General features: G+C 37.7%; 1 protein-coding gene across 1 annotated transcript in view; it reads right to left on the reverse strand.

Moving 5' to 3' along the window:
* The window catches only part of CFAP299 (cilia and flagella associated protein 299), a 554,285-nt gene that overhangs the window by 334,833 nt on the left and 200,312 nt on the right, over positions 1-19,140 (reverse strand). Inside the window, exon 3 of the mRNA XM_059681982.1 lies at positions 8,354-8,444. Within this exon, the coding sequence (XP_059537965.1) occupies positions 8,354-8,444 (91 nt within the window). The remainder of the gene's footprint in view (positions 1-8,353; positions 8,445-19,140) is intronic.

Below are 19,140 nucleotides of genomic sequence, written 5' to 3' on the forward strand. Positions count from 1 at the left end.
CAGAAAACAATAAATCTGCTTGCAAATGAGAAGGAAATGGCTAATCATTTTAGTAAAGAATTTTAAAATATGAAATACATGAGGCATAAAATAGAAATGCATTCATACATGAATGATTAACATTTAAAATAAAACTAAGTAGTTATATTATTAGAAAAAAAACTCATTGTGCCTATCATTTGAAGTACTACATAACCTTTTAAATATTTTTGTACATGCATTGCACAGAAGGCTCAATATTTTGTCTACACTGAATTCATAGAACATCATAGTCATTTAAAATGGTATTTTCAAAAGGATGTAAAGAAAGAAAGGTAGGTGTGTTTATATATAATGCTTATATATGTATGTATGAATAAGTACATGTATTAATAAATAGACATATATGAATACATACATATATATACTATTTATTATATAGGGTTGGGCAAAAGTAGGTTTATAGTTGTTCACATGAAAAATAATGCAATGATTATGCTCAAAGTCACTAATCATCCGAGAGATGCAAATCAAAACAGCAATGAGGTACCACCTCACACCTGTCAGACTGGCTATCATCAACAAACCAACAAACAACAAGTGCTGGAGAGGATGTGGAGAAAAAGGAACACTTGTGCACTGCTGGTGGGAATGCAGACTGGTGCAGCCACTATGGAAGACAGTATGGAGTTTACTCAAAAAACTGAAAATGGAACTCCCATTTGACCCTGTGATCCCACTTCTAGGAATATATCCCAAGAAACCAGAAACACCAATCAGAAAGGATATATGCACCCCTATGTTCATAGCAGCACAATTCACCATAGCTAAGATCTGGAAACAGCCTAAGTGCCCATCAGTAGATGAATGGATTAGAAAACTGTGGTACATCTACACGATGGAATACTATGCTGCTGTAAAAAGGAAGGAACTCTTACCATTTGCAACGTCATGGATGGAACTGGAGAGCATTATGCTAAGTGAAATAAGCCAGTCAATAAAGGAAAAGTACCACATGATCTCACTCATTCATGGACAATAGAGACCATTATAAACTTTTGAACAATAATAGATACAGAGGCAGAGCTGCCTCAAACAGATTGTCAAACTGCAGCGGGAAGGCCGGGGAGGGTTGGGGGGCAGGAGGTAGGGGGGTAAGAGATCAACTAAAGGACTTGTATGCATGCATATAAGCATAACCAATGGACATAAGACACTGGGGGATAGGGGAGGCTAGGTGACTGTCTAGGGCGGGGGGATAAAATGGATACATATGTAATACCCTTTGTAATACTTTAAGCAATAAAAAAAGAAAAATAATGCAATGATTAATAAATAATAATACAAGAATAAACTTTCACGTACCCACAACTATAAACCTACTTTTGTCTCACCCTGTATATGCAATTCAAAGGCATTCATGAAATAATACTGATTCTTATATTAGATTGGGTTAACTCTGAATTAGTTACAAGTTCTTTTAAAACATAATTTAATCTAAACAATATCTATGATAATAGGATCTGACCCTTTGAACCACGGAAAGTTTTAAGGAAGTACATTTTCAAGAATGTTTATTCTTTGAGTAGCAGTTATGTAAGCTTTTAAAATGTTCATGAAACCCTGTTCCCTCCCAGGGCATAGCCTGAGAATACAGGTCCAAGCAGTAGCTTTGTGGGAATGGCATTAATAAGCAAATAATCCTATAGCTCAGCCATTTAAAATATGGGGAGAGGCCCGAGGGGATGGGAACAGAGAGGAGTACTATTTTCCAGAGCTTTAGGCGCCATAGCAAAATAAATTCAAGGCTAATGGAGGAAACTAATAATTTTGCAATTAGGGAGAAAGAGGACAAGATTCTCTCTAGAACAAGATTCAATTACACAAAATAGCATTTGCAACCTCACTTAAAATATAAAATTAAAAACTCTATGTGCGGGGAACTAAATCTAATCTTCTAATTTCCTAGCTACATTTAAAGAAAATTATCTGGGAATATTATGGAATTAGTCCTTCAAGCCTTACTGGTCACGCAGGTCAACTATGTCAGTTCTGAAACCATATCATAATCTTTTTAGCATGTATTCTTAATGAGATGAAATAAAAAGAGCAGCAAATGTGCCTCTGGGTAGAAATTCTCCACTTCTTTTGCACTCACACATTATGTAGAGAAGTCCTAGTGCTTAGGAAACAGCCACTTCCCTTGGAGAGTTCGGACCTCATGAAATTCACATATGATTTTTGCTGACAGCAAATTAATATAAATTCAAATCTCATGAATATTGCATATTTGATAGGACTACTTTAAAAAAGGCATATCCATTTAGTAAGTAGCTTTTATGTAAGATTATGATCCTAATAAGTAGATCTTTCTAAAATATGTTGTATTGTGTTGTATTTTACTATAAAGCCACTTGGAATCTGTTTTGATCCAAGAGTAGGAAATAGAAAATTAAGCTTAAAATGCTGCCTTTGATACAAAGATGTGTATTCTGCTGATTGTAATAATACACCAAATTCAAAGGCCTGAAAAAAATGGCTATATATTATATTTAAAGTTAGCAAACTATGAGACTGACAAGATTCCAGTTTCCAAATCAGCAACTATACACCCAACATTAAATGGTAACTATTTAGTATTCTAAATAAAAGTTAAATTTAGGGCCTTCTCTGGGGGGTAAAAAAAATCATGATGATGTAATTAAACATTTGAAGGGACAATGCATTGAGAAGAGATATACACTTGCCACAGAGATATCTCATCTTCCCAAGTCCAGATCCGCCAGCCTACTTAGCAGAAGTGCCCGTCACCTCCTTCTTCTCTCCAGCTGCAATCACTCTAGAAGCTTCTGCTCCTCTCAAAGGCAAACCCTTTCATAGTGCTCTGGATCCCATCCCCCTTTTAAGGAATTCTCTCCATAATTGCCCTTTCTCTCCTACACCATCAATACCTCTCTGTCTACTTGATCATTCTCATTAATGGAAGATACAGACTAATATTAATCCATCTTAAAACACAACAAAACAAACTTCCTGGACTCCAGGCCCTATGCCAGCTGTTGCACAATATTCATGCTACACTTCATTGCAAATTTCCTCAAAAATAATTGCTTCTCCTTATCTTCATTTATACACTTTTTTGTTTTCTCTACCTACTCCAATGAAACATTTAACCACAGCCCTCCATTAAAACAGCCCTCACCATGGTTTATCAAGCCATAAACAATAGCAAATCAATTTTGGGGGGTTGAATTATGGAACCCCAAAAGAGATGTTGAGGTCTGAACTCCTGGGACCTGTGATTATAACCTTATTTGGAAGTAGCTCTTTGTACATGTAATAAAATTAAAATTGATTCATATTCAATTGGGGAGGGAGGTTCATCCAATATGCTCTTCTTTTTAAGAGCAGAAGACAGACACCCAAACGCACAGGGAGAATGCCATGTAATGATGGAGGCAGAGATGAGAATGATGTTTCTATAAACCCAAAAAACCCCAGTGATTGCTGACAAAGCTAGGGCAAAGGCATAGGACAGATTCTCTCCTAGGTCCTTCAGAGAGAGCATGGTTCTGCTGACACATTGATTTCCCACTTCTAGTCTCCAGAACTGTGAGGCAATAAATTTCCTTTGTTTTAAGCCACCCAGTTTGTGGTAATTGGTTATGGCAGGCATGGTAAACTAACATATCATCATACTTAACCTGTCAGCAGCATTTGAGATGGTGAGCATTCATTCTTTTGAAATGTTTTCTTTTCCCGTATTTGTAGCATCACTCTCACTTGATTTTCCTCATACCTATTACTTCCCGGTATTATTGTCTGTCTCTTCCACACATTCCAGATCTCAAAATGTTGGAATGTCCTAAAGATTTTTTATAGGACTTCAACCTTTTTAATCTATATTCTCTGCCTAGTAAATGTTTGCAAGTCCATGACTTTGCATACCATCCTATCTAATAAAAGAGAAACATGGTAATTGGTGTATGACCGCTACCCTTCCCATTGGCTAATCAGGGCAATATGCAAATTAACTGCCAGCCAAGATGGCAGCCAGCAGCCAGACAGCTTAAAGCTAACATGAGGCTTGCTTGCTTCAGTGATGGAGGACTCCAACGTTCCCCGCCTGCCGCTGAAGGCCTCTGAGCTGCAACTCTAAGCAACTATGTAACAAATATAGAAGCTAAACAAAACCCCAGAAACCTGCTTTAGTCCGCCGGGCTTCAGCCAGCAGGATCGCAACATTGTAAGCAAAGGCCAGAAACCTATTTTCAGCAGCGGAGGCCTAAGAGGTAGAGCCAAGCCTCAAAGCTAAAGCTGGCCCAGAATAAAAAAGAAAAAGAAAAAAAGGAGCGGTTGGGAGCTTCAGTCACCCCCAGCCTGAAAACAGCCCTCAGCCCCTCACTCAGACTGGCCAGGCACCCCAGTGGGAACCCCCACCCAGAAGGGTGTGTGACCAGCTGCAAACAGCCATCATCCCCTCACCCAGGCTGGCCAGGCACCCCAGTGGGGACCCCCACCCTGATCCAGGACACCCTTCAGGGCAAACCAGCTGGCCCCACCCATGCACCAGGCCTCTACCTTATATAGTAAAAGGGTAGTATGCCTCCCAGCACCGGGATCAGCGTGACAGGGGGCAGCGCCCAAACCCCCTGATCGCCCTGCGGCTCTGTGTGTGACAGGGGGCGGGGCCACAACCTCCCTATCCACCCTGGTTTGTTTGTGACAGGGGATGGCGCCCCAACCCCCTGATCAGCCCTGCTCTGTGCCTGATATGGGGGAGCTCCCCAACCCCCTGATCGCCCTGCGGCTCTGTGTGTGACAGGGTGCGGCACCCCAACCCCCTGATCGGCCCTGCTCTGTGTGTGATGGGTTAGAGCCATAACCTCCCCATCGGCCCTGCCCTGAGTGTGAGAGTGGTGGCGCCCCAACCCCCTGATGGGCCCTGCTCTGTGCGTGACAGGGGGTGGAGCCGCAACCTCCCCATAGACCCTGCCTTGAGTGTGACAGGGGACGGTGCCCCCACCCCCCAATCGGCCCTACCCTGAGCGTGACTGAGGGTGGCATCACAACCTCCCAATCGCCCTGCTCTTTGCATGACAGGGGGCGGCGCCCCAACTCCCCAATCAGCCCTGCTCTGAGCCCGACCAGGGGCTGCACCTAGGGATTGGGCCTGCCCTCTGCCACCCAGGAGCAGGCCTAAGCCAGCAGGTCGTTATCTCCCAAGGGGTCCCAGACTGCGAGAGGGCACAGGCAGGGCTGAGGGACCCCCCTCCTCCCCGAGTGCACAAATTTTTGTGCACCGGGCCTCTAGTTTAGACAATAAGAACTTTCTATTTAGATTTATATTCCAACCAAAACTTCTCCCCTAGGTTCCAGACCAATATATGTAAATGACCAATCAACTTCTCCACTTGGATATCAAATAGGCATCAAAAAATTAATATAGCCAAAGCAGAAGTATTTCATTATTGATTCCTGAAATCAGCACTCCTCCAGTATTCCCCTGGCAAAGTCCGAGCATCATCCATCCACCTGGTTGTTCAAGCCAAAAACCTAAAAATCATCCTGATTTCCTCTTTAATATTTCACATGCAATCCATCACTGATTCCTGTCTGATCTTCCTCCAAAACATAGAGATGATGTTTCCCTCTACTTCAACCATTACCATCCTGTTTTGAATGTCATCTCTTGCTGGCTGATTACAAGAGCTTTCTAACTTCTCCTGCCTCTGCTCTAATTCTCTTTCCTACATCTCTGTCCCACATGGCAGCCAGGAGAGCAATCTTTCTGAAGTGTAAAACAGATCAGGTCACTTCTTCACTTAAAACCATCCATTGACTCTCTATTACAATAATAAAATAATAAATATAAAAATTAAATTTAAATAATAGAATCAAAATTTCTTAGAACCTATAAAATCTGGCTACTGACCCCTCTCTGATTGCATCTGTCTTTATCATCCCCTTCAATAACTATATTCCAGCCATTCTGGTCTTCTTACCATCTCTTGAATATGCCATGATTTCTTTTATCTCAGGAGAGTTTAATACACCATTCCTTTAAAATATTTATCAAAGTGTTTCTCCCTTCAAATTCCATGGCTATCTTCTCCATGTCATTCAAGTCATAACAGATGTCACCCCCTCAAAGTGATTTTTTTGTATACAGTAGTTAAAGCAACGAAGTACACTATTCAATGACTCTCTATTTCATTTTCTAATTTTATGTTCTTCAAAGCATCTTTTCAGAGCCGAAATTAATTGTTCTACTTTTATTTCACTTAGTTGTTTTCTGTCTTCCTTTCTAAAATATAAACTCTTTAAGGTCATAAAATCTGCAGTGCCCCAGCAGGTGCACAAGAAATATGTGTTGAGTGATTGAAAAATGCGTGAATGTTGGGCAAGAAAATACATAAGTGTATCATTTAGGAGGCTGTTATAGTAATTTATTTAAGATATAATAGGGGTTTAAATCAATTAAATTAGAGTTGCAATGGTGGAAAGTGAAGTGATTTGACTTATATTTAGGAGAACTAGATAGGAAGTATACCATTGTGGTAAAAATAAAATAACACGGGCCTACACTCGCTAAAGCTGTTTGCATTTGTTGGTACTAGTGTCTAATGGGAACCATTTTTTTCAAATCTATGGAATCTGATTTCCACCCTTATTATGAAAGGAATTTGTACTTGTCAAATAATTTTTTAAAATTATTTAAACTGCCCTGGCCAGTGTTTCTCCGTGGTTAGAGTGCTGGCCTGTCCACTTACGGTTAGCGGGTTCAGTTCTTGGTCAAAGGCATGCATTGGGTTGCAGGTTCACTCCCCACCCACAGTTGGGACGTGTGTGGAAGGCAACCAGTCGATGTGTCTCTCTCACATCTTTCTTCCTGTTTCTCTCTCTCTCTGCCCCTCCCTCCCTTCTACTTTATCTGAAAAGCAATGGGGGAAAAAATATCCTCAGGTGAGGATAATAATAATTTTAAAAAATTATTTTAACTTTTTAAATATAGTTGACATACAATATTGAATTAGTTTCAGGTGTACAACATAGTGATTAGACACTTATAGAACTTATGAGGGCAACACCCCAACATTTCTAGTACCCACCCGATAGCATACATAGTTATTATAATACTTTCGTTATATTCCCTATGCTGTACTTTACATTCCTGACTAGATTTATATATATATACATGTTGCCAAACACCATAGATTTTTTCTCAGTCCTTATCCTTCTTAATCATTAATGATCATTTGCTCCCTCTTGATAGTCATTATCATGGATTCCTATGACATCTTTCTTCTTTCTTCTCATCTTTCTGGTTTATCTTTCTATTAAGAGTTAGATAAATTCCAAAATTTCTATTGTGATTTCAAGGCTCTCCAGAGTCCAATCTCTGCCCATATTTCCAACTTCACATGTTTAAACCTCACTCAGCCCTCTTCTTTCTAAAAGACTTCCCAGATTTCAAGTCCAGTTTAATTCTATACAATTATGTAGCTAAGACATGATGTTTTTCTTTGTAAAGTATATTGACAATTTTGTCTGTATGTAAAATTTTCAAGGGACTTAAGAAAAATCCCAACTTTTTTAGTGAGAACACTTTGGTAAATCAGACCTCCATATTCACATATTTTTTTCCTGTTGTTCTAAATGTTTCATCATGCTACTCTGATTATTTTTCTGTAAGTCACTTATAACAGTTTCAGCATACAACTATATTCTTGACTTAGAACATTTTAAGACTCACAGAAGACTTATCACTAATATATTAACAATGAGTAAAAGTAAATACATATTCTAAATAATATTAGCAACTTGACATATTTAAAACTGGCAAATGTTTTAATAAAGCAAGAGCATGTTCTCCTTGAATTATTCAAAATCATGTCACTCATTATATGGTTTCTATCACAGCCCCCAAGGTAGGACTACGGGGCAGACTCTAGGACTATCTTCTAGAGGTAACATGTAATCAGGTAGGTGGGGGCACAATGTGGGAACCAGTGGATGGTATGACTTGAGAAGCCTACTAGGAGGCTGGGCCGAAAAGCAGTAGGGAATTTCAATGAAGGACTAACACAGAGTTGGGGGTGATAACCTTCTGCCAAGTATAGGCATTTTATCTGCAATAGATATATAGAATCCTTTTTTTTCACCATTTGGCTACTTGGACAGATGTAAATTAGAATAAAGAATGTTCTACATATATGTCTATAATACATAAATAATAAAAAGCCATATTATAGCCTTCATGAATTACTTTTGGGGAAGATAGTAAAAGTTCTCTCATGAACTAACTGTATGTTATATACTAACTATGCCATTAATGTACACATTTTTTTACTTGTTGGATAAATGTACTCACGCTCACTTTCCCACTGCGATTGTCTTCTTCTCTCACTGCCAGAGCTTTCAGAAAATTTTCTTGCAGGTTTTTACCAGCACTTGTTAATGTTCTAGAAAAAAGCAGATCTCCAATTATAATATATTAGATAACAAATATATTTAGAACACTCTGGGGACAAAAATTATGCTTTTTCATTCAAATGAGAATTTTCTTATAACACTAAAACTATATATACATGTTCTATATAGTCATTATAAGGCAGATACAATTATTATAATCTAGGTTTCTCAATTTCATTTCATACAGTTATAGCCTTTATTTATGAATAATTGGAATTAAGTCTACAAGTAATATGCATGCCTATTTCATGTATATTATGGGCATGATTCTCTCTCATCATTACTCATGCCAGACACAGTGAATTTCATTTACATGTTCTTTTCATTTTTTTTGTCACAACATGAAAAATCAATACATTTACACTTCACATGGTAACCACAATAATTTCATTTTTACCCACAGTAATTTTACATTTATTATAATATCAGTACAATTTATTTATTCACTATAAGAAAATTAAAGTACTATGTATCTAAGCCAATTCAGTTACTGGAACTAAGTATTAAGTTTAGCTCTATGACTGAAGATAATCAAGGCAAGAAAGAAAACTAGGTTGAATTATCTCTGTCATATAAACAGAAGCATTAAGAATGTAAGAAAGGCCGAAACCGGTTTGGCTCAGTGGATAGAGCGTCGGACTGCAGACTGAAAGGTCCCAGGTTCGATTCCGGTCAAGGGCATGTACCTTGGTTGCGGGCACATCCCCAGTGGGAGATGTGCAGGAGGCAGCTGATCGATGTTTCTCTCTCATTGATATTTCTAACTCTTTATCTCTCTCCCTTCCTCTCTGTAAAAAATCAATAAAATATATTTAACAAAAAAAAAAAAAAGAATGTAAGAAAGGCATTAAGAATGCCTTTCTCTGGAAGTAAATTTTAAAGGAAATTTATCACAAAAATCTGGATCCAGTCGCACTGAACCACATAATGAAGAGTGAGCCCAAGAGTGATTTACAATATAACAATCCTTTCCTTATATAGCAGGATCCCATATATTCAACATATCCTTTTATTATTTGACTACTATGTACCAGGAATTATGACAGACACTAAGATGAATGAGAGAAATATAGTTCATAATTCCTGCTCTCACAGTGCCTGTGGTCTCATAGAGGTGCCCTATACATAAACATTATAATGTCATACTATGAGATAACTATAATAGAGATATGGATATGTATCAGAGGAGTTAAGAGAAATATACTATCTATTCAAGCAAAAGTCACTTAATCCTAAGCTTTAAAGAAACTATTAAATTAAATGTTAAAAGATGAGACATACCAAGCCAGTGAGGCTCAGTGATTGAGCATAGACCTGTAAACCAGGAGGTAACAGTTTGCTTCCTGGTCAGGACACATGCCTGGGTTGCAGGCTCGATCCCCAATATGGGATATGCAAGAGGCAGCCAATTGATGATTTCTCTTTCATCATTGATGTTTCTATCTTTTCCTCTCCCTTCCTCTCTGAAATCAATGAAAATATATTTTTTTAAAAGATGAGACTAGATTAGCCAGGTTGAGGCAGGAAGAGGTGGCAGAGGAAGAGAGGTATCAGTAACTACAAAGGAAAGAAAAAATAGACACATAAAACTGCAGGGTGCCCTTGAGTAATCACAAAACAGTCAGAAAGTAAATGCGGGAAGTGAGGGAGAAACTATGTAATATTAATGAAAGCTAACATTTTTAAAGACATACTGTTGTAAGGATTTAGTTAAGGCCACACAGCTGGTAGGAGCAGAACCTGTATTCAAACCTAGGTGGTCTGGTTCTAGAACTCGTTCTCATAACCACAGGATATGCTACCCTTCCACAAAGGCCTGGGTGTTACTTTAAGGAGTATGAACCTTGTTTTCCAGAAGATGCTGAACCACGAAGGTCTTATGCAAGGAATTTAAAATGTCAAGTTTGTGTTTTAGAAAGAATATTCAGTAGCTATGAGAAATATAACCTGGAGGACAGTAACACTGGAAGGATTAGTTAGGGAGCTATTACAAAGCCTTACTAAGATGATGCAGACCTGATTTAAAGTGGTGGTGGTAAGGATAGGGAGGGATAGGTGTGAAAAATATTTAAGAGCTAAAATGGACCTGGTTATTTCTTTTTGTGAAGAATTAAAGAGAAATGGCTATCAGGTTTAATTAACTCAACATAGACATGTACGATATGTACCTTACTAATTATTTTGTTGATCTAGAAATGCAACACTTTAAATTGATCATAACTTGTCAGCTTTTGGTTGTTGTTGTTGTTTTTTGTTTTGTTTTTTTTAGCTTTACATGCCTTAGTTTGGTATTAATACCAAATAATAACCCAAACATCTGACTACACACAAAAATCAGTACCAATGAAAAGAATCAGGTAATTGAGACATAATTGAGATGTTTTTCAATTCATTGTTCTGTCCAAAAGTGAGTCATCCATATTACAATATACCTATACACTGTTTTGATACTAAATCTCTAAGATATCAAATTTATGTTGTCAGTTACTTGGCCCCCCAAAAATGTATTGTTTCTTCATTGCTCACAGGATAATCTCATCATTTGGATAGTTTCTACCTGATTTCCTACTTATGGTCTACATTTAAAACCAGAATCAGTTAGAAATTCTCTGTGAAGTTTGAACAGAGAATTAGTTTTACAAGTGCATCAGTCAGGACTGGTTAGGTTATGCTATAGTAACAAATGGCCCAAATCTCACTGGTTTACAGTTACAAGGACTTGTTTCTCAATAATGCTCTGCATCAATAGCAGGTTGACTGTGACTCTTTACCATGGAGGAGTGTTCAGATAGGCTGGTAAAATAGCCTTTATCTGACAAATCTTTGATTAGTGTGTGGAGGGAAAAGAGAACCTGGCCACACACTGGCCCTTAGAACAATTTCTTGTAAGAGAAACAGGTCAGTCACTCCCATTCAAATTTTATTGCCCAAAGTAAGAGTCATAGCCAAGCCTGAAATCAATAGGATGAGAAAGCATAATCCTGCTCAAGGCAGAGTAGCAATATTTACATATAGTCTATGTGCCCCTTACTTGATAGCAGTTAGCTAATCAAACAAGATGAATAAGGAAAACACTTCTTGAGTGAAATTTAAAAGTACAGAAACTTGTTAAATAATGTGGTTCATTGCAATATAACCAAATAAAGACCTGTGTGAAAATAAAAAGAACTAATTATAGCCCCCAAACACAATGTTCCCTCAAAGACCTAAAACATTCTAAAATTATGGTTGAAAGAATAAAATACACTTCAGTATGTGGTCTTCTCTGACAGTGGTAGACACCTGTTGTTTTTGACACCCCAACATCCCTCCACTTTTATTGGTAATAGAACCCTTATATCTATTTGGGCAATGCTCCCTCCCACATTCTGTAACTTAGTAGAACAGTCAATCCAGGTAACTGCTTACTCACAACTCTTAATCCCCAAACCTCAGCTAATGAATATGACTCAAGCTTGACCAATGTTACTTCACTTTATGAGAATATACAGCATAAACAGAGACTCAGGATGAAAAGCTACTGGCCTTAATTCCTACTACACAGCCTCCTCATCCAACCTTTTCTTCGAATCTGTATAATCAGTGCTCCTCCAATAAATTCCTTTTTTTTCTCAGTTCATAAGAATTGGCTTCTATTGCTCACAAACAAAGCCAAAACTGATACAGTGGTTAACCAGCTAAGATACTTCAGAGTTCTTAAAGGTTTCCATAGAGTAAATCAATCCCTTGCCCACCCCACCTCCCCAAACACACCTTGTTTTACTGTAAATCTCTAGAACGTTACAGATAAGTTAAAGTCCAATAAGTCCAATTTTATCACCAACCACAATCCCAAAACACCAAAGGTGCCCATCAATATCAGCTTTGCATGCATCTACCAAGGTTATTTTCTACTAGAGGCCCGGTGCATGAAATTTGTGCACGTAGCGGGGGTTCCCACAGCCTGGCCTGTGCCCTCTTGCAGTCCGGGAGTCCTCAGGGGATGTTCGACTGATGGCTTGGGCTCACTCCCCCTGGACATGCGGCCTGGAGTTGGACATTCTTAGCGCTGCTGCAGAGGTGGGAAAGGCTCCCGCCACTGCCACTGCCCTCCCCAGCCATGAACCCAGCTTCTGGCTGAGCGGTGCTCCCTGTGGGAGGGTACTGACCAGTTGTTCTGCTGTTCAGTCGATTTGTATATTAGCCTTTTGTTATATAGGATAGTTTACGTATATATTTGTGTACCCATAAAAACATATATAGCATTATTTGGCTCTTCACTTCATTATATAATTTTTAGCTTACTGTTTCATTGCATTGTTGTTATTGTTCCAGAGAATCATTTGTTAGAGGAAGGTCAAAATTATCCCAGGGATATTAGACAACAAAAGCCAAAAGAACAGGTTTCTAGGTACCATTCACTCATAGGGAAGAAATTCCTACTATGCTGCCAGGCCTGGCTCACTCACCAATGGCTGAGGTTTTTAAGAAATATCTGGGCAAAGAGGAAAAGGAAGTAAGAGCAGAATTCTTGCTGCCTCTGGACTATAACAGACACTGTTTTTCTTTCTTCCATGAAAATGCATGTTTCATTTTTTTACCTGGACATGTAGATTTCTGGAATAAAGACTACATTTCCTAGCCTGTCTTGCAGCTATTTATATCCATATGACTAACTTTTCCACAATGGTATCTTAGTGAAAATTACTTATAACTTCTAGGAAGTGTACTTAAAAGGGAAAGGTACCCTTCTTCCTAGAGTTGGAATGCAATATAATGACTGTTGCTCCAGCTGCCACCTTGACTTAAATTGGAGGCCACTGTTATGGATAATAGTGGATTCCCGACACCTCGGAGCACCAACCCAGCCTTGACTGACACCATATGCATTTCTGGAATACAAGACTGAAAGGAGTTTAAATTTTGTTTCAGCTACTGTGCTTTTGGGTTTTTCTATTATTTTTAACTAAATCTAATCTAAACAGGTACATTCACTATGTGAAATTTGCTCACCCTTCAGAAAAAAGATGCTGTTGTGGAATTGACTTGGTAATCAAAGTGGACTTGAACCTTATCTGTAATATTGTAAGGATTCCCCAGGAGACTATATGACTTATATAATTAAAATTAGTTATTTTTAAAAGAGCCATAAAGTTAAACATTTTAAATGGAAACATGAAATAATGGGAATTAAACTGAAATATAAGATGGGACATCAGTCTTTAATTCCTATTTCTTTACCAACTCACTACATTCTTCTGATGGGCTCAACAATTTCTAAGCCCCTAGCAGCAGTAAAACTTGTGAATGAAAATGATCATGCTCTATCATCAATTGCTAATCATATTAATTTGTAATCAGTCTAAGAAACGTGACCATTATACTGACAATACTTTAAGATTATACAAGTCCTTTAGTTGATCTCTTACCCCCCTACCTCCTGCCCCCCAACCCTCCCCGGCCTTCCCGCTGCAGTTTGACAATCTGTTTGAGGCAGCTCTGCCTCTGTATCTATTATTGTTCAAAAGTTTATAATGGTCTCTATTATCCATGAATGAGTGAGATCATGTGGTATTTTTCCTTCATTGACTGGCTTATTTCACTTAGCATAATGCTCTCCAGTTCCATCCATGACGTTGCAAATGGTAACTAATGGACATAAGACACTGGGGGATAGGGGAGGCTAGGGGACTGTCTAGGGTGGGGGGATAAAATGGACACATATGTAATACCCTTTGTAATACTTTAAGCAATAAATTAAAAAATAAATAAATAAATAAATAAAGATTATACTGTTTCTCTTTTACTATTATTCAAGTCTTACATACACAGACTTACATTGGTTCCTATAACATTGACGAGGAAGATAAAAGTATATTTGTTATATGCCCTAACCGGTTTGGCTCAGTAGATAAAGCGTCGGCCTGCGGACTCAAGGGTCCCAGGTTCGATTACGGCCAAGGCATGTACCTTGGTTGCAGGCACATACCCAGTAGGGAGTGTGCAGGAGGCAGCTGATTGATGTTTCTCTCTCATCGATGTTTCTAACTCTCTATCCCTCTCCCATCCTCTCTGTAAAAAAAAAAAAATCAATAAAATAAAAAAGTATATTTGTTATATACATTGGAAATAAAAAGGATAAGTCTATAACTCCTAAAGTACTTGCAACAGAGTGAAAAAGTTATATAAATAATCAATTATTATAACATACTGCATCTGAGAACCTGAAACTTTTCAGCAAGGGGAAATATTAGAAAATAAAGTTAATGTAGAGTGTGTGGTTAGGAATTCTTAAATCTTTAACATGCATTACTCTTACTTAACTAGATTTATTTAACAGTGACCTGAGAAACCTTGCCTAAATAAATATTACAAAAAGAGTTACTTCCTAATGAAGTAGGTCTGTTACAAAATCTTAGGGTTATACATTTTATAAAGACAAATACTCAGCTTTGTGTTCACACTCCACCACTTTCAAAATGGGGTAAAAGTTACATGGATGAGTTAATTTTTACCAGCCTTGTTTAATCATTAGCTAAACATGTTTATACAATCCTACATGAGAGACTACTAGTATAAATATATTTTCAATCCTCAACAACTAGGCTACTGGTTTTATCATTTAATTATGTTGTTTGTGTCCCACACATAGTTTCTTTACCAGACTAACATTCAAGGGGAAAGATTTAAAATGATCATGCTCTCAGGAAAAAAAAAAAAGGAACACTGTTAAAATAGAAGCTTATTATCAAGAATTATTTTCTTAAGAGTTCACTTATTTTAAATATAATAAAGTCTATCATCAAATACTTAGGACATTAATCAACTTAGTACTTTAAATGTATGATTGTGAGTATTCTAATAGGAAGATTTGATTCATCATTGTGATGTATTCTAATAAGCAATTTCTGAATAATCACTAAATCAAATCTGAGATTTTATCTATTTTAATAACAATACTTTATATCTATTTGGAAGTCTATATACTAGTCTCTATGCTGCATTTTGAAACAATTTCAATTATCCTCAAATCAAGCCCTAAAGGAGGATATGTTTATTTTTACCTTAAAGATTATTTTAATCAGCAGGAATTCAGTCTTTAATCTAGACATCATCATTCCCAAGGCTTTATTCTACCATAGTGAAGCCTCACAATATATCAAAACATCATATCTATGTCATACATTTTCACATAAGGAAAACAATGAGAATGCACTGGGGAGAAGAAACCTGGTGGCAGGATCAGGGGTGAGGAGAGGTATGCAAGCTTCACCTTGGAAGTGCTCCTGGGAGTTACCAGAATCTGGTCTTGAGACCTCTATGGAAAGCTAATCAGCCATAATCACCGTTCAAGTCTAGACTGGAATTCTGATCAGCTGATCTGTTCAGAGTTAATGTTGATTTCTTTTAAAGCCAGCGAACTCATATGTAGCCTAAATTTCATATTTATAGAGTTTACATTCTACTCATTAGCACTTGTTTGAATATATACTTCAACCTCTCTGTTCCTCAGATAAAGTGATGTTTTTATCTACTCAAATTGAAAAAAAATAGTGAAGTATAAAGTAAAAAATACTAGATGAGTAAAAGTTTATTAGAAAAACTCTATGGTGTTATCTTCTTAAGATATAAGCACACTTACCTATTAAAAATCAGTTTTCAGACAGAAATGGCTTTATGTCCCATGATAAGTTTACTGACAAAAAAATTTATATGTACCTGTATTTATTTGGTCTCAAATAATATAAATTTGAGTTTTTAGAGGCCCTATTGGAAAATTGTTTGCAAGCTTGATAAAAATGTAATTTTATATAAAACAATGTATGGATGTTTAGACAATTCACTTGAGCGCTAACTATGGAAGATTTTTTCTTACAGTACTTTGATGTAGAATACCTGATGCTTTGTCAGAGAGATGATCTTGTACAGTGATTTTCTCCAGGACAACACAGTACCTTTTTGTTTTGTCCTTTCCATAAATTAGAAAGAAAATAATCTTATTTTTCCCCAAATAGTCTGTACTTTTCTTTTCCTTTTGCTTTCTAGAGTTCTTTAACTACAGAAATAAGAACAATATATACATAATAAAACAGGCATTGAAATATTCACATTCGTGGAAAAACATCAGCCTGGATGAAATCTGAAGTAAGCTCTCTTTTTACAAAACTCATTAAGAATACTTTATTACAATTCAGATTTTATACCTGCTTTGGGCCAGAAGAATACATTCCATCAATTATGATAGTTGGATACAATTGCTGACTCTACACATATAGTTTACAAAGCAGAGCCTGTCCCTCCTTTCAAAAAGGCAAGTAAAGTTTTTCTTAATGTAATTCTTATATATTTGCTCTGTATTAGTCAGCTTAACCTGCCATTTTAAAAAAACACCGAAAATTGTATGGCTTTACACAACAGTTCTGGAGACTATAAGTCCAAAGTCAGGTACCAGCATAGTCTGTTTCTAGTGAGAAGTCTCTTCTTGGCTTGCAGATGGCAATCTTCTCACTGTGTCCTCACAGGGCAGCGAAAGGGTAAGAACAAGCTCTCTGGTGTCTCTTCTCATATGGCACTAATCCTATTGTGAGGGCCCCACCATCATAATCTCATCTAAACAAAATTACCTTCCAAAGGTCCATTTTCAAATACAATCACACTGGAGATTATGAATTTCAACAAATGAATTTGGGGTTGGGGGACACAGTTCTGCCTATAGCATGCTCCTCCCTTCAGAACTCATTTTCCACATTTATTTTTCTTGCCATGTTCTGTCTTGCTTGCCTTATCAACTCTTTCGTACAACTTTGAGCAACTTCACATTTGTTTCCAAAATGGTTGAACCAATTACACCCCCACTATCAGAACATGGAAGTTCCTTTCGCTCCTCACATTTCCAATACATTGTATTTTAGAGCGTCTTAATATCAAGCAGCTCAGTGCGTGTGCATTAATCTCTCAACATGTTTTTAATTTGCCTGTCCTCTGAAAGCTACATGAATATCAGAAATTTGATAGATGGAAAAAAGCAACCAGGGAACAATTTCAAGTTTTTTTCTCTCTAAGCATAAATTCAGTAGGAGAATCTACCTTGAATATCTGAGGGATTTTTTTAAAGATCTAAGAGGAGAAATCATAGAGGTAAATCCAATGTGTGGTATTTGAGTCTCCTGTTTTGTCTTGTAAGCTATTCTTGGTGGTCTTTCTTTCTTTCCTTTAAAAAAATATGATTGAAACAATGTTCCTTAGGAGTCAGGTCCATCAGGATTAGTTTTAGAGAGATTTATGGTTTAGCAACTTTCACATTACATACTGTGATTTCCATGGAATTTGCAGGAGGTCATCAATTTATATTCTAATAACTCTCAGAAAAGAACACTACTTGAGAAATTAGATTCATTTATTGGTAAGAAGGAATGAGGATCAAATTTCCATTGAGAAGATAAATGACCCCACTTTCCCCACCGTTTTCTATGTGAGGGAGTGTTTAAATTATCAAATGTTCAGTAAAGCTATCAGCATCTCTGGGAAAAAACTTCAGCTGTCAGAAGCACACACAAGAAAGACTCAGAGTGCTAACACGCACACTGGACAGCTGTTTCTTTTCTTTTCTATCTTGAAGGAAACCCACGTGGGAGTCCTGGAAACTGTGGTCTCTCCCATCAGCCAAATTCTACGCCCCCCCCCCAGTGAGAACTTTGAGGGGACAAAATGGGTTGGCTTCTGTGTGAGAAGATGTCTCCGAACTACTAATTTTTGTGTACATTTGGCATATATCTTCAGCTGATTCTTAAATATTATAGGTTAAGATGTTCTCTCATGTTGAAGGGTGAAAAAGGTTGCTTAGAGAGGAAATAAATGTTCTTAATCTCTGAATGTGTTCAATTTTATTCTGAAAACACATTAAAATGTAACTTTACTGTCTTCTGGAAGGCAGCTAAATCTTTTATCTGATTTGAAATATACTTCCTGATCTTCTGGTTTGTATTTATACAGTGAAAGCCAGTGAGAAAATAAAAAGCAAGGAAAGGAACTATGTGTTTGATATACTTGCCTCCAAAGTTCTCTCTGTCTGTGGGAACCAGCCTTACTGCTCCACAGCACATTGAGGTGGGTCATGCATAGCACCTTCAGCAGATGTGGCTTCAGAAAGGCGAGGGTCTCCAGGCTCAAAATCTCTATGCTACATCCACCTAGTCTCTATGTGTGTAATTTTAGTTAATTTTTGAAATGTTCTATATAAGGAGGAAGAGAATGTGACACTATGAAATTCCAGGAAGCAACTCCTCACCAGAGTAAAGCAGTCAAAGCAGAGCACACTGCATTTCTCAGTGACGGTGGGGATTGTCATGCATCAGGAATGATGGGCACCTGAGTGCTCAGAGCAGAAGAGTAGACAGATGAGGGGAGGGACTGTATGGAGGAAGAGGAGTATTGGTGTGAGACTTTGGGGAGATAGATAACTGAAGAGAACTGTTATGAAGGCCCTTGAACCAAAGTTAGCCAATGAAGAGTTATGGCTCCCCAAAATGGATCCATCTTAATATCCCTGCCACACTCAGTCACTGGAAGAAAGAAGCCAATGGGAGGTGTGGCCTGGGTACAAACTTACAAGAGGTTTCAAAGAGCATCTGACGGGGCCCTCACTTAATCCCTACAGGAGATGCAATCTCCTGACAACCACAATCTCTCTTCATCCAAAAACAAAAA

Source organism: Myotis daubentonii, chromosome 1 (assembly GCF_963259705.1).
Source record: "Myotis daubentonii chromosome 1, mMyoDau2.1, whole genome shotgun sequence".
Lineage (NCBI taxonomy): Eukaryota > Metazoa > Chordata > Mammalia > Chiroptera > Vespertilionidae > Myotis > Myotis daubentonii.